Source organism: Lepidothrix coronata, unplaced genomic scaffold, assembly GCF_001604755.1.
Source record: "Lepidothrix coronata isolate B3197 unplaced genomic scaffold, Lepidothrix_coronata-1.0 Scaffold37, whole genome shotgun sequence".
Taxonomy (NCBI): domain Eukaryota; kingdom Metazoa; phylum Chordata; class Aves; order Passeriformes; family Pipridae; genus Lepidothrix; species Lepidothrix coronata.
In genome coordinates, this window is record NW_016690217.1 from 1,105,862 (window position 1) to 1,130,080 (window position 24,219).

Consider the following 24,219-nt stretch of genomic DNA (forward strand, 5'->3'; position numbering starts at 1 on the left):
ATATGGTATTTTTGAAGATCCCAACAACAGATGAATGCAAAAAACCAGGTTTCTTCTTCTGGAAATCTTTTCTGCATAGTTATGTCAATATTATTCCCAGTCAAAATGGAGAAGGGAAACAAACTATACGCTACTCTATTTCCATTATGTAAATTGCAGCTATAATTAATAGTTTCCCTTCAACTGGTAGGAGATAAAATACAAACTTGAAAATGAGACAGTGCTGATGCTGTAAAGACTTAGGTAAGCTGTACAGTCAACCAAAGGGAGATAAGAATAAGGGAAGAAAGAAAGAAAGATAAAAAATACTCAAAATCAACACTGAAGAAATAAAAATGGAATGGTATAAACCAGGAGGTTTTTTTTCTCTTTTATTCTTATTTTACTGTGAAATCAGAAGAGAGCTAAGCAAATCAGAAACAGGCCAATAATTTAATCTTTATTCTGACAAGTGAATCAACTGACAAATTTTCTTCCCTTCAGAAGTTCTGTTTCAGTTGTGTGTGGTGGGTTGACTCTGACTGGCCATCACATGCCCACTAAGCTGCTCTAAATAATAAAATATCTCATTTAGTCCTCACACAAACACTGTTGCCCATCAGCAGCACATATTGTGCCAACGCATTAAGATACTGAGTGGAAATGTTCCTCTGCTGCAGGTTTCCAGAAAGTGTTACTTTATTCTAAATTAATTTAGGCTTGTCAAGTTCCGCGAGTTCCTTGAAAGTCTGTTTAACTGCCAGAAAAAATTCTATTAGCAAATAATGTATATTTATATATATGTTTAGAAACACATAAAATCAGTAAGTATGCCAAACAAGTTTAAACACAAAGCACAGGAAAATAAGTGGTTCATGTTCTTTCAGAAATTGTAGTGATTTCAGGTGCACAATCCTATATCCCCCACCCCATGTTCTGATTCATCTGGCTATCCAGGGTTCACATCGATGCCCTACACACTCCTACATGTCCCTGGAATAGCATAAAGAATAGAGCAATTTGGATTATCCACCATTTCACTAATAATGATCTGACCACACCTCTACAGAACTCCACAGCCCAAATATTTACCCCATCAGCTATGACAGTAACAGTGCCTAAGCTACTCTGAAATTAAAATATCCGTATTCCTTTTGCCAGTGTTATTTGGAACTGTGATCCGTTCACTGCCTAAGCTGTCTTTATTGTCAAGAAAACTGTCCAAAGAAGTATCGCCTCAGAATCCCCAGACTGGGAAAGGATCATAGATCATAAATCAGATGTGCTAATCACCTTAAAGAACTCCAGCTGCTATAAATATTCCTTGTGCCAAGTGACCAAGAGTTCACCTGAAACATAACTGAAAGTCCCAATTACATTTAAAGATTTTAGTATCACATGCAGTAAAAAAACCAGCACTGGAAAAATACAACCAAATGCACAGTTTGTTAAGATGGAAGATGACAGACACGTTAGATTCTTGAAGACTGGGATGAGCAAGTGGGAAGATTCCGAAATTCCCAAGTATTCTCACAGAGCTCCTCAGGAATCTACATTTTATGCAATGAAACAAGTATCATCAGTGATCCTGACTAGGAGAAGGGAAAAAATAGAGTGGCTGCCAGAACAGGCTCAGTACAAACCCATGGGAGGTTACGTTCATTCTACTGACAGGACCAAAAGAAAAGGACCTGGACATAGTACCTTGGAAGGAAAGCGTACTCCTTTCAGGTTTGGCTGCAAAAATTTTTCTGAACACCAGGAAATGCTGTTAAGAGGAGGAGTTTCTAGACAGCTGTCCACAAACCACTCATTACCCACAAAACATTTCCATTCTGACTCCAAAGTGATTTTTTTGCTTGTTAGCAACAACCAGGCAAAAACATACTGTGATACAGTTTATATTTGGTTTTGCAGCCCTCAGTTTGATAACACATCCATTAAGAAGCTGTCAGTGACCAAATCTTTAGGAAACCCTGTCTTGCAGATGGGCTTCTGAAAACATCTGGTATTTGAGTCAAGTTCATTTTAAGATATAAAGATGTCTTCAGTGGAAACAGCTGCATGTCGCTTACTTTGCATTTCCTTTGTAAGTGACTAATAAAGTGCTACAATTCTGTATTATGACCTGAAATGGATACAACTATTAATTGGATACACCTTCCTTCCAAGAAAAGGAATACCAGAATTTTCTCAATGCAGAGTATCTGATGGGAACAACATCTTGAAGATAAGACTAAGTTTTTTGCTTAGCTGACACATTTGCTGAGAGAGCAGAATCACTAGGTAAATGTCTTCTAACAGTAAATAACTGATAAACTAGTTTTGGTACTTAATAACCATTTGCAAAAGAGAGAAAGAGACTGCATCATCACATTGTTATAGTTTCAGCATTTATCAACAGTGGTGAGGAGATGCGGGAGTGTTTGGAATGTTCCACCCCTCTCTACCTAAAAATATTCCAGATACTGACAACCTGCTCGTCAAAATAAAGTAACCTTTAGTCAACAAAGAGTAACAATGAAATGCATATATGAAGCAGCAGTAGAAACTGAACAGTGTTTCCAGACTTCTAAAAATATTTTTGTGTGTGCGCATCTAAACATAAAGTAGATTCCTGGTTTCCTACCTTTTAAGGTAAATACATCAGTAACCAAAACCACATTCACGACAGTTAAATACCAGCTGTGTCAGTAAACTGTCATGTTAAAATGAGAAGTCAGTCCATACTGGATGAATAAGCAAACAAATTTACCTCTCTTTTTCTAGCTCTTCTAAATAACCAGTGCTTTCTCTGCTTCCATTCATAAAGCCTCTTCTTGGAAATGACCCCATGGGGACTGGACTGCACTCTCCTGAACGGCTCGACACAGACCCTTCCCGGCTCCCATAGGAACGCACGGACACCTTTGGCCTTAACTTCACTCCAGGGAAGCTGGTACCTTCCAAGTTCAGTTCTGGATAACAAAGAGCAAACATTTCCAGAGCAGAAGTTCAGCAGCAGAAATTTAAAAGATCATTTCTATCTTAAATTTCTTACTTCCTGAATAAATCTGTGGGGTTTTTTTAATGAAAATATTTTGCATGGAAATCCACTGAAGGTGATATTATGAACAAAACCAATGTTAATGTTAGACTTAGCAAACAGTAATCTGAGCAGATAACCAAACTGCAATCCTAGCAATCAGAACAGTATCCTCATACAAGCCTGCCTGCCTCTTTCTCAGAGGACTTCAGAAATGGGGAGCGTTTTGCATAAACATCATGTTGCGATACCTGGTGGCCCACTTCCTAATAATTTCTTTTTCAGAGATCCTGCAGATGCTTCAGCCATGTAACAGATGACTACTCTGTTCATCACATGGCTCTTAAATGTAGATATCCCCTACGGAATTCCTGGGTCAGTGGCAGGGATAATGGATGTATACAGGGAGATAGTGGTCTGGGCTTGTTTTGCACATCCCATACAATGGAATGATGCACATTCCAGCACATGCTGTAGAAAAGGGGGCATCAATTTGTAGCACGACAGAAACAATTCCAGTAACATGACATGGAGAGGGCAGGACAGGACATGCAAACAGGTTTAGAAAATTGGTGGAATGGCTCCATCATTAACTTACACATATTTTTTCTGAAGAACTGAATGAAATGCAAGTTTTAGCAAAAGCAATTCATAAGAGTAACAGTAGCAAAAGCATAAAAGCAGCATAGGAATAGATTTTTTTTTTGAGAATGTGTCTGAAAATGTTTAGCAAAAATAGAAGACACTGAGACTATGCCTAACCATCAAAGCCAGTGCCAGGAAGAAGATGCAGCTCAGTTAGAAAATTTTATCCCAAAGAAAAAACAGTGGAGAAACAAGTGAACCTAGTTAAAACATAATTTTGGATTTACCTTTAAGTCGTTCCAGTAAGTCTACTTGTCCAGAAGACGTCATTGCCTCATCTTCAATACTTCCTTGTAGCTGTTTCAGTACCTCCTGTAAGAAATAAGCTTGATTGAGAAAACCTTAAAATAATAAACCACAAGGTAAATATGTCTTATCCTGCTCTCAGGTGCACATTCATGCAACAGCTTCTGAGACATTGATGTAAACTGTGAGCAGTGATCAAGTGTCACAACTTTCATTGTCATCAAATATATTATACAGAATTTCCCCAAGCACTCTCATAATGTAAACCATATCCTGCATAACTCAGCCTATCTGGTAGTTCAACCTATTGGCTTACTTAAAACATGCTCCCCTCAAAGTGAATACCAGTTATCTCAAATTTACAGATGGAGAAACATTAAGCAGAGAAATTAGTCAGTCTTGTAAAAATAAAGTTTGGGTATGTAACTAACAGAAAAGTGTCATGAACAGAATTCCCAGGATTTACTTTCCTTGAGGCCTTAGCACCACTGTAAGCCAACAAAAAGAGTCATCTTGTTCTTGCTACAAATGCTACCACTGTCATGCCTGTGAACAAAAGATTTAGGTTTCCTTCATATTGTTACTACTACTACTACCACCATCACCAAGCCTACAAGGAAGAGATTTAGGACTCTTTCAAGAAGCTGAAGCTTCAAACTCAAGAATACTGCCCCATGCTATTGAAAGTACATATGACAGAATTATACAGCTGAAGGAACACAGTTCTAGTGCACAAAAAGATTCATAGTAAAAAATGACTACTACACTAAGAAGAGCCTGTAAGCCCCAGGTACCCAATGCTCAGTGGCCTAAATTCAGGTAGATGATTAAAGTTAGTGAAAGCCTTTTCAATATCATAATGGCATATGCATCAATAGCAAAAAAACAAATTAAAAACACTGGCTACAAGGCAAAAAGCCCTTACTGGAATTTAAAGTATCATTTCTCCTACTGTGACACAGAAAATATCTCTAGAAGCAGCAATAGTCAGTAGATGAAGACAATTCTGGGTGATGAAAGGTATTATGTAGTTTTCATACATAGACTCTGCTCACAGGATTATACATCTGAAAACCATTATAATGAATTCTAGACAATTTAAAAAGATGCCCACATCACTGTTTTGCTCTTTTAAGCATACCATACTGCCAGTATTAGTGGTTCTTGCGACTTGTACAGAAAGTACCTTTTAAATACGTTTAGCTCTTTTCAAGGGAAACATCATCATCATCATGGCTAGACTTCGTGAACGAAGATTTGGGGAGGGCTCTACCCACACTTGTTACCGGCACGCTGGTGGCTAAAAAGGCCAGTACGAGATACACAAGTCCAGTTGCAAAAGGCACAGCAGAAAGACTCCTTAGGTGGCATACCTGCAAGACGTGATTCTTTCTGCGTTGTCTTTTCTCCTCAAGAGTGATCCTGCGTGCATTCTCAAAAGCATCAGCAGCGTTATAGATGGTGTGTCTCCAGACCTCCTGATTGGAGGCCAGAGTAGACCAGTTATGGTGATCAATATGGCCAAGGCTGAGATGTTGTTTCAGGGAGTCCTTGTATCTTCTCTTCGGGGCTCCTCTCCTGCAGCAGCCGGTGGCAAGTTCACCATAAAGCAAGATCTTAGGGAGGCGGTAGTCCTTCATCCTGGAGACGTGCCCTGCCCAACACAGCTGTGTTCTCAGCAACATGGCTTCAATACCTGTGACTGCTGCTTGTTCTAGAACAGATGTATTAGACACATAACCTGACCAGTGGATGTTTAGGATTCTACGGAGACAGCGTTGATGGAAGCATTCTAAGAGTTGCAAGTGGTGACTCATGATTCGGATCCATATAGAAGAGTAGACAGTATTATGGCTCTGTAAACACTGATCTTTGTGCTTTTCTTCAAGCGTTTATTTTGCCAAACTCTTTTATGGAGTTTTCCGAAAGCACTCTATGCCTTTGCTAACCTGTAGTCAATCTCTCTGTCAGTCTTACCATCCGAGGAGATGAGGCTACCAAGGTAATTAAACTGATGGACTGATCTGAGCTCTGATTCGCCAATGGTGATGTGGGGATGATGGAAGACTTCCTGAGGTGCCAGTTGATAGAGAACTTCTGTCTTCTTTAAGCTGACTTCCAGCCCAAAAAGCTCAGCAATGTCTGTGAAGCAGGATGTTAAATGCTGCAGAGCTGCTTCTGCGGCAGATGTATGCCTTTGTCTCTTATCTTTGTGTGACTGCATTAGAAGAAGATGCCCATCGGCCACGGTTAACCAACCGGGTGAAGGTGGAGATGAGCTTTGGTTAGGCCACCTTTTCTAGGCCCCTCTCCGAGTGGAGCAAGCAGTGCTCTCCTTGAAAAAGGCTGACTGGTTGTTCAGGATGCTGCCGAAAGAGACTGTCATCTCCGGGGTCAGTCTCTAACGACCAATATCCTGAACTAAAGGGAAACAACATGACATCTACAAAAAGTCAAGATATTCTTTAAGCAGCACAGGACTGAGCTTTCTATATTCAAAGTGTTGTTCCTTGTAACAAAAAAAGCAAATAAAATAAAATAAATAAAAAAACCCTAGAAGAATTTTGAGTACAGAACTGCACAAGGTTCTGGGGAAACAATCTCCAAGCACTAGACTCAGAGAAAATGTCAGCAGCTCAGTCACTGCAGCCCCCACCATGGAATTAGATGCAGGAACTTTATGAAGAATTCCAGAGTATAGACACGCAAATTATGCTTACACTGTTTTGTGGAAATAATCCTGCAGTGGAATTGAGGCCAGATTTCCCAATTTACACGTTGCCCAACTGATGAAGGCAAGGTGTGTGTCCACATTCATGTTTTAGTTTGGTACAGTGTGTCCCCCAGACTCCCATTTGCCCCACCAGCTGTACTTTGGTTCACACTGTAGGGTATCTCTGAGCATGAACTGAATTCCTTTCAGATCAAACCAAGCCAGCAGTTCCACTCAAGAATGCAAATGGGCACTCACTCCATGGGACTAGGCTGAAGAGAGTTCAAAACCAAAATCCTCTAAAATACATACAGTATATGCATGCTGGATCCTTAATACAATTACCTACAGATCTGCTCTTACTGCGCTACCTGTTAATGCCAGCTTTGCCTTTAGGATCAAGCCTGGGGTGATAAAATCTCTGCTCTTGGAAACACATCTTCCCTGTGCTTGTGCTCAAGGGCATCCTCATTAGCCATATGGCCCAGCCATCTCTATACATAACATCTGCCTTGTCAGCAAAGTCAGATGTACAACTAATGTGGTGTTTTTCAAAGGACTACTACATTATCTGACGTAAGGGCAGATGAAATCTGCAGACAGCAGTCTTAGTTTAAAAGTCTCAAAGGGCAATGTGGATACATGGAGTAGGCTCTAGGTCTTGAGAGTTTTGCAGCCTTGTGAAAGATCTGTCAACTCAGATAAATTTATAAATAACTAATGAATCACTTTTTTCTGAAAACAACACCCTTGTACAGGGTAAAAACCCAGCTCAAACAACCCAACTCTCCTTCCATTCCCTTCTTAGAAGCTTCTTTCTCACCCCTCTGTGGCACATCTGCTATTTCAGTATTTTCAGGATACTTTCACACATAATAAGTCTTCCTGCTTCAAGAGCCAATATGAAAAGCTAAGTGAAATTACTATCAACTTTTCCTGCACTACCAAATTACATAACTGAGGTGTCCAGGCAGCAAGGGATTGCTCTCTCTAAATACTGGCAACAGTTCAACATTAGCATACAGGATCACTTTTCTCAGTTTTTTCTGTTTCAATTCACTAATTTAGGCTTTAACTTTTTCTTTTTTTTTTTTTTGTTAAATTATCTCATTTTTTTTGCCAAACAGCACATGTATTTTTTCATGTTAGTAGACAATGTGCTCTTTCTTGTATTTTTCTACATTTCTCTGCTATAGTGCCATTGTGAGGCTATGACATCACCTTCACACTCCATCATGACATACTTTGAAATCTAAGCTGACAATTATATAAATAGGCAGTTAAATAAAGCAGACAAAGGTTAGAGAGAGAGTGGCAGCCACTGGGCCAGCTACTGGTGAAAAATGAGGCAGCGTGCTAAAATGACACGTTGGTAAATTCACATTTTCACTTGAATAAAGAACGGAGAAGTTTTCTGCAATTACCTAGCTGTAGGAAACATGGCAAGTTATCTATTACTGTACTAATGAAAATATTTATTCACTATTTATAATCCAGGATTCAGCACTAACACTGTTTATGTGCATACAGTGCTTTGAAACAGTACTTTCCCACAACAATTCTGTATTATATTTGATATAATTTCTGCTAAAGAGTAAAACAGTCTCCACAAACAAAGCTGAATCAATTTTACTGACAGTAAATTAATATTCTGTTTAGTTATGCAACTTTCAATAAATATATCTGTAGTGGTTTACAGCATTATTCTAAGCAAATCCTTTACTAACTTAGCAGTGACTTACTGAAAGAATACACAAATGTATCTATAAGGAAAGGCTGCAAGTTTTCCTCCTTTTAAAGAACGCAAGTCAAATTATTTTAATGGTCACTATAATATAACCTAGTTTATCTTGTCCTGTGGCAGAACTACAAAAGAATGCTTTTGGAAATGGAGCAGGTCCTATGACTCATCATCATTTAAAAGGGTTTCTGTCTTCACAGTCTCTGGACTGTGAAGTACTGAAACGACGTCAATTTTTTGTTTCTCTGGTCGGTGGTTTGTTTTTTTTTTGGGGGGGGGGCTTTGTGGATATAGTCCTGACCTTAAAATTACTTTATGGATAATTAAATAAAAAAGATCAGATCCACCAGCATGCAACTGTACAACTACTGAGAAGAAAAGCACTTTAACCAACAGTATACGCACCCTGTGAAGTAGTAAGAGTTGTAAATAAAATGACTTAAGGGCTGCTTATAAAGAAAGGAATCACAGAGGAACAACAATAACAAGGGCAGATTTAAAATCCTAAGGAGTTAAGCTTTAAGGTCTCTTCAATTTTTGAGAACTTTAATATTTAGGAACATTTCAAAATATGGTATCTGAAAAAAGACATTCTGATGACAATTCAGACAAATAAGTTATGTTTGGTTTACAATTTCAGACAGTAACTGAACATCTATCTTAGCACTCAACAGGACAGATATATGCATACAGACTAGGAACTATTACTTTTAACCAAATCAGCCACATTTTAAAACAAGAATATTTCTGACAGCATTGGTACTAATATTTTTAACCTGATATACTGGAAACTTAATATAAAATTCCTAACCTGAAAGTGGTTTTTGACCCTCAACGGGGTTGAACGCCAGATTGTTTCAATTATTATTTGTTTAAAAGGGCAGAAAAAAGGTAGCACATGCTAAAAGCATATCCATCACTCAAATTCCACAAAATCATTAGATGTGAGAACAGTGTGGGGGAGAGACTCTAGAATAGTATTTTTCTATGCCTTGAACTTTAGTTCAAGGTCTCACATGACCCTTTATCACTATATGAACTTAACAGTGCCTTAATTCTATCAGTGGTACAACATTCATAGGAAACAAGGGAGTGTTTGGAAGAAGCCCTTTACTCCTCTACATTTTGGTGAATTACACTGCTATAATTAATCAAGCTTGGTGGGAACCTCTCTAATTGGGGCTCTGGTTGCTCAACCTTGTAACCAGACCCAAACAATAAAAGCAATGATGACAGCACTGCTGACTGAGGTGAAACACTGCACCAAACTCAACTTTCAGCCTTGTAGAAAGAGGAGAGCATTTGTTATGTGAAATGATGTTGTTCATTTTAATTTAAAGCAATGTCATTTTCTGAAAGAAAAATATTCACTCGGTGCCACCATGCTCAGGAGCTGTCACTTGCTGTAGACACAGAAGACAGTACTAAGTCTTTCGTGCAAGCACACTGTCAGGTCAACTTAAGTTATCTGATTTTATTGCACAAAAAGGGCCATCTGAAGTAATGGCATTAACTATATATACCACCAGCTCAATTTCACCTAAATTCTAAAATAAATTAAAAAAAAAATTAAAAAATCTTGAATTTTCCAACCAATTTGGATTCTGGTAGAATCTTTAGAGTTGCAAAGATCAGGCTAAAAATATTATTTATTGTAAAATCATAAAAGACACAAAAATCTCACAACATAATGCCACTGCTGCTTCTTTGTAGCTTAAATAAATTTATGGATATTTTAGATGTCTGTTTTATAGGATGCAAAATGACTTTCATAACCACATTTTTGGTTCACGTGAACTTATGAAGATGTCTGACCGCGTACTGAAGAGAATTATTTCCTAGATTCCCAGAATTTCCCATATTATCAATATGCTTCCTCTCTGAGTCACTATCCTGATACGATAGATTCCTTTATGTGCCTCTAATGACATTACCTCTTGCCTCCTGAAAGACTGGACTACATGGGGTACCAGAAAAAACATTCAGCATGTGCAAAATCCAACTGTAAGCAAGTGAAATAATTAGAGAAGAAAGATGCAGGCTTGCATTAGGGAGATAAAAAATAAATAAAAAACCTATATAATGTTTCCTATGCTAACCATGATTACTGTTTTCCCTTGCAAGACTTCAAAAGTTCAAGTGCATACATGTTGGGAAAGGATGTGTTGAAATAAATGGAACCCAAGCACGTACTAGAAGGAAAGCACTGGATGAATTCGCACAGCATAAGGTATAGAAGCTGAGAATTTAGCACATATTCCACAAATATTTATACAGGCAAGGATTGCTACTGCTGAATCAATGCCTTTTCTCCCTACCTGTTCGCCAAACAATGTGTTTGCTGGAAAAAAAAATGAAAAATTACATTTTCATTAGTTTAGCCTCAAAATAGTCATTGTTAATATTAGCAGCAAGAAGACAGCAGCTCTGCCTCAAGAGTTAATTTTCCAGATGAACATCCCTTGTGTGTGAGACTACATGCAGCTCATTTCACTCTCAATTATCATGTACAGTAAGTCTGTAAATAACTTAAATAACGGGGTTAAATAACGCAAACATGAAAAAATTAGAAAGCCAGCATAGCTACTCAAAGAACAAAACAAGGTATTACCACATTCTGTCCATTTTTATCACACTTGTTATGAAGAATGGGATAAATACAAAGCTAAAAGAGGCTCCAACCGAGAGCAGGGGTGTATGTACACATCTACTGTGCAAATGCCTACATGGCCAGCACCTTTGGAAGGGGACCTGACTTTCAAAGTGTCAGATACTGTGCTACTCTTATGTTTTTTATGTAATCCCTTCTTAAACAGCTAAAATGTTAAATTTCTACAGCTAGCTAATTCATTACTATGCACAACAAACACAGCTGACATAGCAATTTTTTAACATCTGTATTATTACATTTGAGAATACAAATTCAGAATAATATTTCAGAATACGAAACATAATTCAGTTACACTGAAAGCAAAATACAAATTACTACTGAATCAAAATATTTTGGTAGGTTGTACTGAATATAACTGGATTTTGAGCAGCGTCTGGCCAGTGCCATGTGAGGTGTGTATCTTACAGTTCTCACTGAATTCTTTCCTGCCAGCTTGGCCATCTCCAGACAGTGTTTCTGACTCGGGACTGCAGTCGTGCAATTTCCAGAATGTATGTGACCCACTCATAATGAGACCAGAGTCATTCAAAGAGGCATAGTTTGGCTAAGAAATCCAACTGACAGAGGAGGACAGAGTTCTAGTTTAGTTTTAAGACTGTGGGAGGAAAAAAAAAAGTATTTTCTGGGGAAAAAATTTCCATTTTTTCTGCAGACTCAATTTCTGCCAAGAAGTAACTTTCAAGAAGTCTCTCTTTGGTGTGTTTTTTTTTTTTAATCTAAAACCGGAGGAGAGTAAAGATAAACTTGATTGTGTAAATTATGGGTTTTTGGTAGTTTATCTCAAACACAAAGTTTGTTAGGGTTACAAGCAAAGAACAGATCTGGTGGTCAAATTAATTGCAACATATACAAACAAGAACTGCAAAAAAATTTTTTTAATTTATGCTTTTGATTAATTAGTTTCCTCACATAGTTTCCTTCTCAAAAGCAGGAAACGTATTACACAAACTCCTCATTTGAGCATCTTGAGCTGCTCTTCTAGATATTTCTACATTTCCCTTTATTGTTGTCTGTAATTTGTGTTCCTGTTTAATGCTACCCAAAAGCTGAGACCAACAAAATTCAGTGAAGTATCAGAGAAATCAAGACAAAGCATCTACTGTATATCAGACAGTTTATGTATCAGTATATGCTTTAAAAATACTGGAAGTTTAGACAAAAAACCAAGCTCTGTTAAGTCAGCAGAGCCCAGTGTACCACAAAAACAACTCGTAAGAGCTAGGAGTACAAAAGTGTTAAAAAAACCCTCAACCTCTTAACTTTGGATGCATCAGCCAGAATGCTAAAAAAAATCAGTCAGACAAAATGAAGTTGACTCATTAGTTGGCTGGAAGCTGCCTTGAAACAATGCCAGGAGAAGGGCAGATTCAACACACTTCACCACTTTCTCAGCTGCACTACTTGCATGGCAATGAGCAAAGGAAGAGCACACTGGAAGTTTCTCATCACTTGGTGATACACTGTCTAATTAAGAAGGGAAAATTTATGTTCAACTGCTGCCAGTAGGAAGCAAAAAAAGAATTTTTTTTCACTATAGCTTGTATCCAGGTAAACAGGAGTCCTCTCCAAAAAGCTGTAAGCCAGGCATGCACAGAATGATGTGAAATAAACGCCAGAAGGATGCAGTAAAAGTGGTAATGTATCCATAACCTCATAGCAGCACAGTAACGACACCTCAGCATGACCATAGAATCTCTGAATCATTCAGGTTGGGGAAAATCTTTAAGGTCAGCCGTTAACCCAGCACTGCCAGGTCCACCACTAACCCAAGTGTCACATCTGTATATCTTCAAATACCTCCAGGGACGGTGACTCCATCACTGCCCTTAGTAGCCTGTTCCTGCGCTTGACAACTCCTTTGGTGAAGAAATTTTTCCTAACATCCAAAATAAACCTCTGCTGGTGCAACTTGAGCCTATTTCCTCTTATCCTGTGGTTTATTATTTGGGAGAAGGGACCTACCCCAAAATCATCACAACCTCCTTCCAGGTAGTTGTACAGAGGTAAGATCTCCCCTGAGCTTCCTTTTCTCCAGGCTAAACACTCCAAGCTCCCTCAGCTGCTTCTCATCAGACTTGCGCACTAGGCAAGAACCAAGAATAGAAACAAGAATAGAATCAAGAGCAAAAGCTATCCTTGACACTGAGACAGACCAAACATCTTTCCAAACCAACATCTCCCCTTCCAACAGCAGAAACCTAGAGAGGATACACAAACCAAACCTACTGTTCATTTCTTTTGTATGTCCTCTTACCAGCTCCCCTCTGGCCTTGACTTGTAGACTTCCTGAAACCATGTCTCCAGTGGTCCTACCTCCCACAGCAAAAACATGATATGGAACAAGCCTTGTTTTGTTTGTTTTCCACTGGCTATCTCACTTTGTTTGATGTCTCTTAGATCTGGTATTCAGGAAAACCAGTAATTCCCTGTTAATTTTCCTCAACATATTTATAATCTTTTAGAGCTCAACAACCTTTTTCCCATCCTGTTCCTCTCTGTTTTTAATCTCTCTGCACCTGAAAAGTCCCATTTTTACTCATGCATGCCACTTAAGGAAGATTTTCAGATCACTTAATTTTTTTTGAATCTATATGAATTATACTAGATCCTTCCTGAGGAGGTTCATCAGAACAGGACTTAATACTCATCTTCTGGATGCAGTATGTGTCCACTGTGACACAGTCATAGCTTTTTTGTTTCCCTATTTATGCTCAGAAATTCCCAGTATCTGAGCAACCTTTTGGATCCAAACTAAGCACTAACCTGACAACACATTAAAAAACCTCTATATTTTTCAGATGCTTAGAGTATCCCTAAAACCTCTTTCTATCCTGTAGCCATGTTAATTCACATCCCCTCATGGCATACATAAAGTCAAGGTTGTTTTCTAAAAGTCATGACTCTACTATGCCTCGGAACACAGAATTTTATTTGCCATGTATTCAGTCACTCGATACCACAAGATTCTTCCCCAGCGCTTCACACTCTTGTGTTTATTTTTACCACCATGAAAATCATCAGTCAGACTTCTCTATCTCGCTTTTTCCCCACATAACTTAGGAATATGTTGGAAAGAAATACAGGTAATGGTAGAAATGTCACTATGATATTACTGGTTTAATAAGGTAAAACAAACAACAAACAAAGAAACCCCAACAAAAACAAAAAAAAACCAAACCACGACTATTTATTCTGCACTTCATTTTCTACCTTTAATTAGGATAATCATCAAAGAACCTTCCTAAATCAACTTAAGTTCTCCAAGAGTCTTTGATGAGGGACACTACTAAACTCATTTTGGAAAAACAAGCAGAGTCATCAGTGACAATACTGCTTACCTCCTACTCAATGATTCCTCCAAAGAACTCATATTTGAGAGCTGCACTTCTCCATAAGAAAGAAAAGTTAGATCTTTACCCACTAGTGGTCTGTTTTTTACTGTGGTTTCTGATATGTCCATTACAAACTCATGTTTGCAAGTCTATAGATAAGCAGTTTTTTCTAAAATTTTTTCTTAAAAAGCAGTATCACATTTGCCATCTTCCATAACTTGCATGATGAGGCCATTTTAAGCAAAACATTTTGATTGTTGTCTGACAACTGGCTGAAAACCCGATGACTTTTGACAGAAGGGAAATAATTTGCATGATTACAGTTTTAAGTATCAAGATCTCACTGTCACTCAAGTAAATGATTTCTTCTCTTTCTTAGGCTGTAATCTGCTTTCTTTAAAGCCAAAGGGGTAATACCTTAATCTTCCCAATTGTTGAAGAGAAGGTAGAACAGGTCACACCTTACAATTGACAGTTCAGCAATTTCATACTCAGCTTGGGTGAATATAATTTATTTCTGACATTTCACTTCCATCTGTTTCATCCCTTTGTTCTCTAAGTTTTATTACTGACACTTAAAACATAAGACAGAGCCACTGAGATGTTCTCAGCATTGTACAAAAATATCCCCAAGTCCTGTATGACCAATAACTGTGGAGATATCACAAAACTGGTTTTGGTTCATGAAGCAACTATAATCCACTATGTTATATCTGATAACCTCTCAGCAGAACTAACAAAATACCAGATAACTTAGAAATCAGATCTCTAGGGACAGTTCTGGAAATAATGCTAATACTCTAATGTGTAGCAGGATGCAGAAAGAAATGTGTATCACACTAAATTCAAGATTCAAATAAAAACATGTCAAGTTGCACTGTAGTTTGTTTATTCTACTGTAGTTATGTGCAGCCTATTCACTAACTGCAATTCCAGATCAAATCTCAACATAAGCACTTCTCTTCTGTGTACTGAATGCTCTATTGAATGCAGCTTAACATAATTTTTCTATTGTTTTTTTCTATGTATGCCTTGGTGAAACATTTCACTGTGTGATGCCAACCAATTATCTTTTATCTGAGGACAATAAGACAAAAGGAAAAGGCAAAATGAAGCTAAAACACTCTCCCATTCCACTGAGATGGAAAAATGACATTATCTGACAGAGTAAGTATGCCCAGCAAAATGTATAATTTATGTTGTTAAGATTTCTGAAGATGGGATTAAAAATATGGGTATCTGTTAAATGTATTTATCTACCACCTACATGAGGAACCTCACATACAGAGAGATGCACACTACATTATGTACATAGCACCTGACAAAATGTTAGGTTGTATATATCAGAGGTCTCTGTGAATATGCTGGGCTTCAAATTCTAATCTGCAAACACACGGCTTACCACAATAGACTGAAATAAAAACTCTTGTGCCAGTTACAAAAATATCTCCCAGCACCTTCTGTGCTTTACAGTGAGGGTCAATAAACACCAATGATCAGAGGCAGCTGATCAGAACAAAGTGGGTTTTCGAGGTTAAATACCAAGAAATGGAAGCTAAGCATAATAGTATGACCATAAAATGAAGTTTGGCAATTTAAAAGAAAATGTGGTCACCTGCTTAGCTAATGGAGGAGACATCGGATAAAAGCAGTTACTCATTCCTAAAGACAGAATTCCTCAGCAGACATTCAGAAGAATGAAATGAAGAATTAAACAAACTGAAAAATCATATGTAGAATAAAATTTTAAGTGTACTACATAAAAGCAAAAGAGACGTTTTGCTCACAGAACATCACATATACGACAAATGGCTTTCTTACACAAAATATCATGCATTGCTCATTTACTGTAAAATCCAAGCACTCAGTGAGTATGAAAATCAAGCTCCTTTACTACTACTTAAGTTCTAGAAGTTAAATATACCTATTTCCCTCCAGATTTTATACAGGGAAAAATGCTGATATCCAGTAGCTATGACATTAGAAAAATACGTATATGTCATCCTTAAGAGAAAAGTACTTGTCTTTGACAAGAATCAGGCAGGAAAGTCTCACAAAAATCTCCTACAAATGTGGGAGACATGTAAACACATGCACAGAGTAGCAGAGCTGACACTGAACTGCTTTTTGTCTCTTCATTAATTTTACATATTTTTCTAAATCTGTCCATAGTCTGTGTTTATGCAGTTACTCCTACATCTAGACACTGACATCATTTTTCTCCGCTTACTAGCCAACACTGTTATTTCATCAACCATGAAACAGCATATTTGTTGATTTAGAGAGAACATTTTATCATACCAAACTGCTGTATTTCATCCGACAATAAGCCCATAATAACAACTGAATTTCCTAAGTTAGTCATAATACTCTGAGGGATTTCTTTTGTTTGAACAGTTAATCCCTAGGACAACAGAAATTAAAAAACAAAGTGGAGATTGTTTTACTAATCATTTTGGCACCCCACATTATCACATTTCTCTTTGTTTACCCATCATGTTGTTTTCTCGTTAGCAAATGGAATTTTCACTTTTAAACAAGAGATTTAGCTTTAAACACGAAGCATTCAGACATTGTTCTTATATAGGTCAGTAGCAGTTTATAACAAATACATGTGCAAGATGAGCTCATGTTAAGCTTTTAATACATGTATGATTGCCTCACAATTCTGAAATGAAGGGATTGTAAAGATGGGGCACATTTACACAACATTTTAACACTACTACTTCCAAAATCAAATTCTTTAAATATACAATATTGTCTTTAAAATATTGCCTTTCACAGCTGATTAAATAATAACAGGAAATGAGGAGACAAAGCAGCAGCCCAAGGAGTCACTGTGAGATGTCCCTGCACTGGGCCACGGATGAAAAGTCATGCTGCAAAACCAGTGATGTTTGCCACAGAACCACAGCTTGTTTTCCCCATTCTTGCTCCCCTTCTCCCTAATATATGGGCTTTTACTTGGTGGGAGGGGTTGCAAGGGCTCTGTGACACTTACATGCTCCCAAAGTATCATTTTTTTCAAAAGATTTTTAACTGCATATATGATAGCCAAAGGGCTTTCAACCTTGAGTGCTCTGGCTCTTCTAATGACTTTGCTTGTAATTATCCTCAATTATAGCACTGGAGCCACACAAACAATGCAGTTTCTTTCAGTAATACAAAGCCACCACATACTTTCTCCAAAAGTTTGCAAAACTAAAATTATTTCCTGACTTAAGAAAATCCTGCAACGATCCCCATCAAACTTCACCCACAGACTCCAATCAGACCCCAAGATCATTGCCACAGTATCCTTCAGGTTCAAGTCAAAGCTATGTTGTGACCCTTCCAAACTCATCTGAAACAAACAAGAAACAACTTCTGGGTTCAGGTGGAGGAGCAAATATTCCTGAGGAACGCAGCTGATTAAATTTCTTAATATAACATGGATTTCTTAAACGAACACAGATTTAAAAAAAAAACAAAACAAAACAAATTAATCTGCATGGTCTTCTCTCCACCCATCCCCCAAAGTGAAAAGAAACATACTGTGTTTGATATTTGGGTCAGGAGTTTTTTGGGGTAAATTCCTTAGATCCAGAAAGAAACTTCAGGACAGAACAAAATGTGACCTCTACTTTGAATATGCTCAAAAGCACTTCTCTGTGGAGTGTGATAGAGCCAGTTTCTGTTTGGTGATCTGACGGATTTAAAGTAAGAACATAAAGCCATTCCACACCCCAAATGAATGCCCTGGAGACCAGCTTGTACAGCTGGACTGTCTCTACATCAGTGGAAATTTAATTATCTGCAGAAAAACTTAAAAAACCCCGAAGAAACAATAAACAACCAAAGCAGTTGTATGTGGACAAAGAAGGGAAAAGAGACATTTTCACTCCTCTTTTTCAAAACTATCAGGAATATCCCCTGCCCTGTTCTTCCTTATTTTAGACTGCAATGACAGGCAGGGAAGGGGAGTTACTGACAAATTGGTTGTAATATCATTTTAAGAAAAACAGTATAAACGACAGGACTAGTTTTCAGATATGTAACTCAGCAAACAAATATTTTTTTCACATCTGCTAATCCCAACAACTGTTTTAAGTAGGTGGTGTAAAGGACTATAATTTCCTTTCAATTTGAGTAGCAAAGTTATTTTCATTTCACACTGCAATGCAAGGATTAAATATATCTGAAAAATTTGTGCTTTTTTTTCAAGTGTTGTAACTAGTGACAGTGTTTCATAACACAGGAGAATTTTTCCTCTTACAGTGAATATATGAGCAACAATCTGGAGGAGAAGAAAGGTCAGCTTAACTATTTTTAATTGCTATATTAATCAAGTTATCATATTTTAAAAAAATAAAGTTTAGTTGTAAAGGAACAGTAAGTCTGTAATATGAAGACCAGAAAGCAAGGAGACTGAGAAAAAAAATACTGTTTAATATTTAGAATATGTCTACCCTGTACAGGAATATGTACAGAAATAACAACAATTTCCAGGCCTTTTTAACTGAGGTACCAAAAGCAGACTGGTTTTGCTGGCTGTTAGCAAAAAGCAGCAGGATTTGTGAGCTTAGGAAGAGCACTACACCAATGCAGCTATAACACTTGTGAAATTCTGCCTTGTTTAGTGCCTTGGATCACACAGATGCAGCTTTGTATGTATCTTCCTGTGGGTTAAAATCCACCTAAATTCCACTTGAGCCTAGTGTTTGCTCTTGGATAGGTGGTTCTGAAGGCCCACACCTTGGCAATAAACACCAGAGGGATGGAAGTTGGTGAAATTATGAACTATTAATTTAGGCTTCGGGAGAGGCTGAAGGACTTGTGGTTTTATCAAAATAAGGAACTTTTCCTTTTGAGATGTTAAATATTGTAATCGTAGTACACCCCAAAACCTCCAGACTTACCTGAAAGCACAGAAAACCTCCAGTCTTACCCATGGTTTCAAGGGATGAACAATACTTGCTTTGTCAATCTATGTCAATGCTCTGGACTTCCTGCTGGGAAGTTCAGCTGTGCTAAAGCTTATCACAACACACAAGAAAAGAAGCTATGAAATCTGGAAGCTGTCTTCTAGAAAGTTGTTTTGAAAATAACAACAACAACAACAACAATAATAATAATGTAGATTTGATAGTTTTCCCTTATATAGCCTAGAAAAGGAACTTCTATGGGAATCGAAATGAACACAAAAGTTGTTGGGCAACTCCCAGTATGTGACACAAAAGGCAGTAACAGAAATCTCGATGCACCACAGCCACAGAGCTGGCAATACCTTCATATTGGATGCCTCGGTTTCCAGTTTTGTCAGGTGATTTGAGTTATCCTCTAGCTCCTGCCGAAGGTTGGAGTTCTCCATCTTTAATGCCTCAACTTGCTTTAACAATTGATCATAGGAAGCTGCGGCCATCCTGGGCTGCCCTCAGCCCTTAAAAAGGTAAAGAGAAAATATAAAATTTAAATATTTTAGGAAAAAAAAAAACTACAACATTGCTCAAATGTATCTAACCATAAAATTACCTCTCTCTGTGTTTTACCGCACAACTTTCTAAATATTTAATTTAAATTGATTACATCAAAGTACTAAGGCCTAGAACTAATGCCAGTTCGAGACTTTCTTCCAGTGTGCTTCCATCTGACACACATGATTAAGCAAATGAAAGAAGTTAATTATCAATTGCATTGGTTATTAGGGGAAGCCAGAATATCCGAAAGAAAATTATTGCATCATGCAAAAACATCCTTAGTACTTGCACTTCAGCATCAACACGGAGAAACTGCAGATAATAGATCATATATAGTAATTTCTGGATAGACAACAAGCACCATCAAACAGAACTAAAAGATGTTGACTGCCTACTCATTTTATGAAGCAAATGATAGTCGCAGATGTTCAAGATTCCTAGGAATAGCACGCAAAACTGAAGAGGATGCTGTATAAAAGGCAAGTGATAAATATTAGGCAATTTTAACAGAAAAAAAACACTACATCAAATAGAGTAAATATATAGATATTTTGTAAAAATATCCTCAAAGGACCAAGATTAGAACAAAATTTCTACACAAGAAGTGGTCATATGGCACAGTAGAATTTAAAGATAAAAGGTTATTCTTGATATCAAATATTTATATATATTATATATATATAAATATATATATATATAAATATATATAAACATATATATAAATATATATATTTATAAAATATATATATATATATAAAATAAAATATATATTACCCAAAATAGTATGGGAGATAGATAGATATATATATCCCCATACTATTTTGGGTAATACTGTAATACAGTTGCAAAGCACCATCACAATTACTCAACCACTACAAAGGAGAAAGAAACAAATACTCTTATTTAAATTATAAACTTCAAATTGTTTCCCACTTCCCCAACCACAAGCCATCACAGTTGTTCATCTAACAATGTAACTTAACTAAAACATGGCTAATAACGTTTGTAGCTCTTAGCAGCTAATAATATCAATTTCTTATTCATCAACCATTCAAGAGAATAAAAGGAAGCCTAGGACACAAGTTACCCTTCCAATGTCATTGCAGTGATTTCCTAAGTAAGTGGCCTGTAACTCAGGAGAAAAAAAAATAAAAAACTTATGAGGCAACACTCCCTTTCATCATTACTGCAGTATTTTGGAAAAGATGAAACAATTAAAAGCTCTTATTTAGCATTTTCTCTGTAGCCTCTCACTAAGCCTTTGACCCTGTTGCCTGTGTAAGTCCCTACATAATCAACTTTGCTCTTCCAGATGAAACTCAATCGACTTATCCAGCCTGCTAAAAAGCAGGTAAAAATATTCAAAAAGGCTCTAGTTCCTCAATACAAAGTTTGAAAATTGTGTTTAGTCTTTCTAAATTTAAACTCACTGAAATGGAAAGAAGAACGTATACCACCCGAATACAGGAACAAAAGCTATACTGCATTTGATATGACTAGTTTATTTCCTGTCCAAGAAGCAAGTCTTCATGCCCCAAGCACCTGTCACCATCAAAGACAGGAGAAGGAAGATGCCTGCCACTCATGGACTTGTGATTTCCAAGAATGAAAAAAAAAAAATCTGTAAAAAATTTATTTTTCAAAATTCGGTCATGCTTTAGTGGAGACCTCATTTTTAGAGAGAAAAAGGCAATCTGAAACAATTACTCTTTTAGTTGAATTCTGGGATTTTACCATAAGGTTGTTTCACCTAAAAGGTGGAAGCCTGTCAGGAAGAGTTGTAAAAAAACCAAAACAAACACCAAAAAATCTGTAAGGGCAGACTGCTTCTGTTACATTTCATGTATTTTTTACTTAATAAGCAAGAGTTTCCATTATTATTAAGAAAACTAATAGCTTTAGTTCCCATTTCAGAACACACTGCCTGGACAATTCTGTACCAGCCCAAGGAAACGTAGACAGATGTCATTTCTGAATGCATGGAAACTTTTCTGCGTTAGTTGTCACCAAGTAGTACTGTACTGTAATACTGACAGAATGTGTTGGTTTTTTACTGAAGGAAATCACACATTTATTCATTTACATTTCATTTACAAAATCAAAACCATTCTGTTTCTAGATGGAGTATCTTCTTCTCCCATAATTGTAATTCATATTAGTATGAAAGGACAGGTAATGTAAAAAAAATATCCATTTTTTCCATTTGCCATCCACATTCAGGAATTCTCACTACCTGATTTGAGATTTAAAACAATTTGCCACATTAACAGGATGTATACACACGAAGAAAATGGAGAAGGTAGATTAAGGGAGGAGCTACAGTAGAAAGACAGCAATTGCATAGCTCTGGTATTTTATATGCAAAGTAAGCTTATATGTATTTAAGCTAAATGAGTAAGGATCCTGAAGGGGAGATTTGGTTTGGCTTTTCCATCTCCTGACCTAAGTGTCTAAGCTTCCTTTATTCTACATGAAAGTAGGGCATCATCACTAACAGATAGCATCCTGCCACAGACTAGGGAGTCACTTCCTGATTTATTCAAATGTCAAACCTTGTGGGTTTTTAGATAAAAAAAGAAATGAGTTAGCTGATTACCACAAGCTGGGTATTTTTTGCTAAACTAATGCCCAAATGAGAAATTAGTGACACTGTCACAATGGAGATGAGCAGAAAAACTGTACACGGGTAAGGAGCAGATCAAAGACATCAAGATGACACAGGGCAGTACTGAAAGTCAAACTGCTGTCAGTGAAGCTCCCCCAAAAACTACACTGTGACAGGCATTTTTAAATGTTTTGTTATTGACTTTGGCACAAGAAGTAGCATCAAAACTTGCTCCCATGAATTCACAAGAGGTTGCACAAGGTCAGAGGACTACATGGATTTGATGAACTGAGAGATGAAGCAGTAGAAACAAGGCGGAATTAAACAGTGCAGCAACACCCGGTCACTCACATAGGAATCTTGTCACCTGAAGCAGTCAAGCCTCTCAGCCTAAAGGCTACCTGGGCACTGTCAGTACTGGCACAAGGAAAGCAAACATGATCCCCAGTTATCAAATCATTTTACAAGGACATGGGTAAGAAAAGTGAATTTAAGTGAGTGCAGAGAAAGACGAAAAGTGATCAGGGATGAGAGTCTCTCATCACGCCAAGTGATCAGGGATGACAGATTTGACAGGCAAACCTTGGCTGCCTCGGCACAACAAAAGCCGGAATGACACAGCTAAACTTTGTCATTAGGGAGGGGAAAACACTGAGGAGGGAGAAAAATATTTATGTTAAAACACAATACCAGCATAGACCAAATGGGTATAAATTGGTCATTTATCAACCAAGGCTGGCAGCGTCTATTAGAAGTTGTAGTTCAGCAACATTCTTGCCAAGCACGTGACACAGGAAGGAACTTGACAGACTTGAATGGTTCAAGAAATCCAATCGTGTATTCCTAAACCTCAATACAGATGAACGCTGTACTTATTTTTGTACCTCCAAGATATTTGGGGTTTTTTTCTCCTGAAATAATGAAATGTCAAAGTATTTCACAAAAGACACCATTATTTAATTTTAAAATGGGGGAACCGACCAGCTTAGGCTTTCTGATGCTGAACACTGCAACACCTCTCAGGCACGTGATTTGCAGAGTGAAATCAAAGGCTCCATTACACATAAGCTGTTCCATATATATTGAGATAAAGCCCTCAAAATTAAAATCTGCCTCTCTTCTGAAAATAGATTTTTACCAATTGCCTCAACGTAAACACATCAAATCACAGTTCAGGTTCCAAAACAATCCTTGGATTTATACTCCAAATTATCTTAGTACCAAAAAAAAACCCTACTTGCACAAATTTTTTAAACACAGAATGGTCAGCATCAATAGAAATCAACTGTATCACTGCACCCCCAGTTGTACTTTTTCAGTGGTCAAATCACTTGTCTTGGGGAAAGAGTTAAACTCTGGACCCTCATGGCCAGATAAGGTTCCCAGTCAGGTATCACCTTGTTCAGAGCCAGTAACCAGCCCAAGGGAAAGCAAGGAACAGTTTAGCCGTTGCCCATTAGTCTGAAGCTGTACCACATTCAACACATTCAACATCACTGGGGCCAGAGTCAGCTGAATAAAGAATAAATGACTCCTCTTCCCACTGAACAAAACCATGATGGCAGGGGAGAATGAAGGAGAAGGGAAGAGCTCTGGCCTGCAGAATCCATTTTACATTTTACATGGTCCAAGGGAAAATGCATCGCACCCAGGCCACAAAAACCACCCTTGTGAAATTCACTATTATAGAATCCTAGAATCATAGAACCAGCTGGGTTGGAAGGGACCTCTGAGATCATCAAGTCCAACCCTTGGTCCACTACCACTGTGGTTACTAGACCATGGCACTAAGTGCCACATCCAGTC

At 37.6% G+C, this 24,219-nt stretch overlaps 1 protein-coding gene across 7 annotated transcripts in view; it reads right to left on the minus strand.

Moving 5' to 3' along the window:
• Nucleotides 1–24,219, minus strand: part of APC (APC, WNT signaling pathway regulator) — a 99,171-nt gene that overhangs the window by 42,199 nt on the left and 32,753 nt on the right. For 6 of the 7 annotated variants that reach the window (XM_017812621.1, XM_017812623.1, XM_017812626.1 and 3 more), the window contains exons 2-4: nt 19,619–19,771; nt 3,877–3,961; nt 2,735–2,936 (exon numbers count right to left, since the gene is read on the minus strand). In XM_017812621.1, coding sequence (XP_017668110.1) covers nt 2,735–2,936; nt 3,877–3,961; nt 19,619–19,753 — 422 coding nt within the window. In that variant the 5' untranslated portion in view covers nt 19,754–19,771. Of the gene's footprint in view, nt 1–2,734; nt 2,937–3,876; nt 3,962–19,618; nt 19,772–20,203; nt 20,257–24,219 lie in introns of those variants that run through there. The other variant, XM_017812622.1, reaches the window with a different exon arrangement.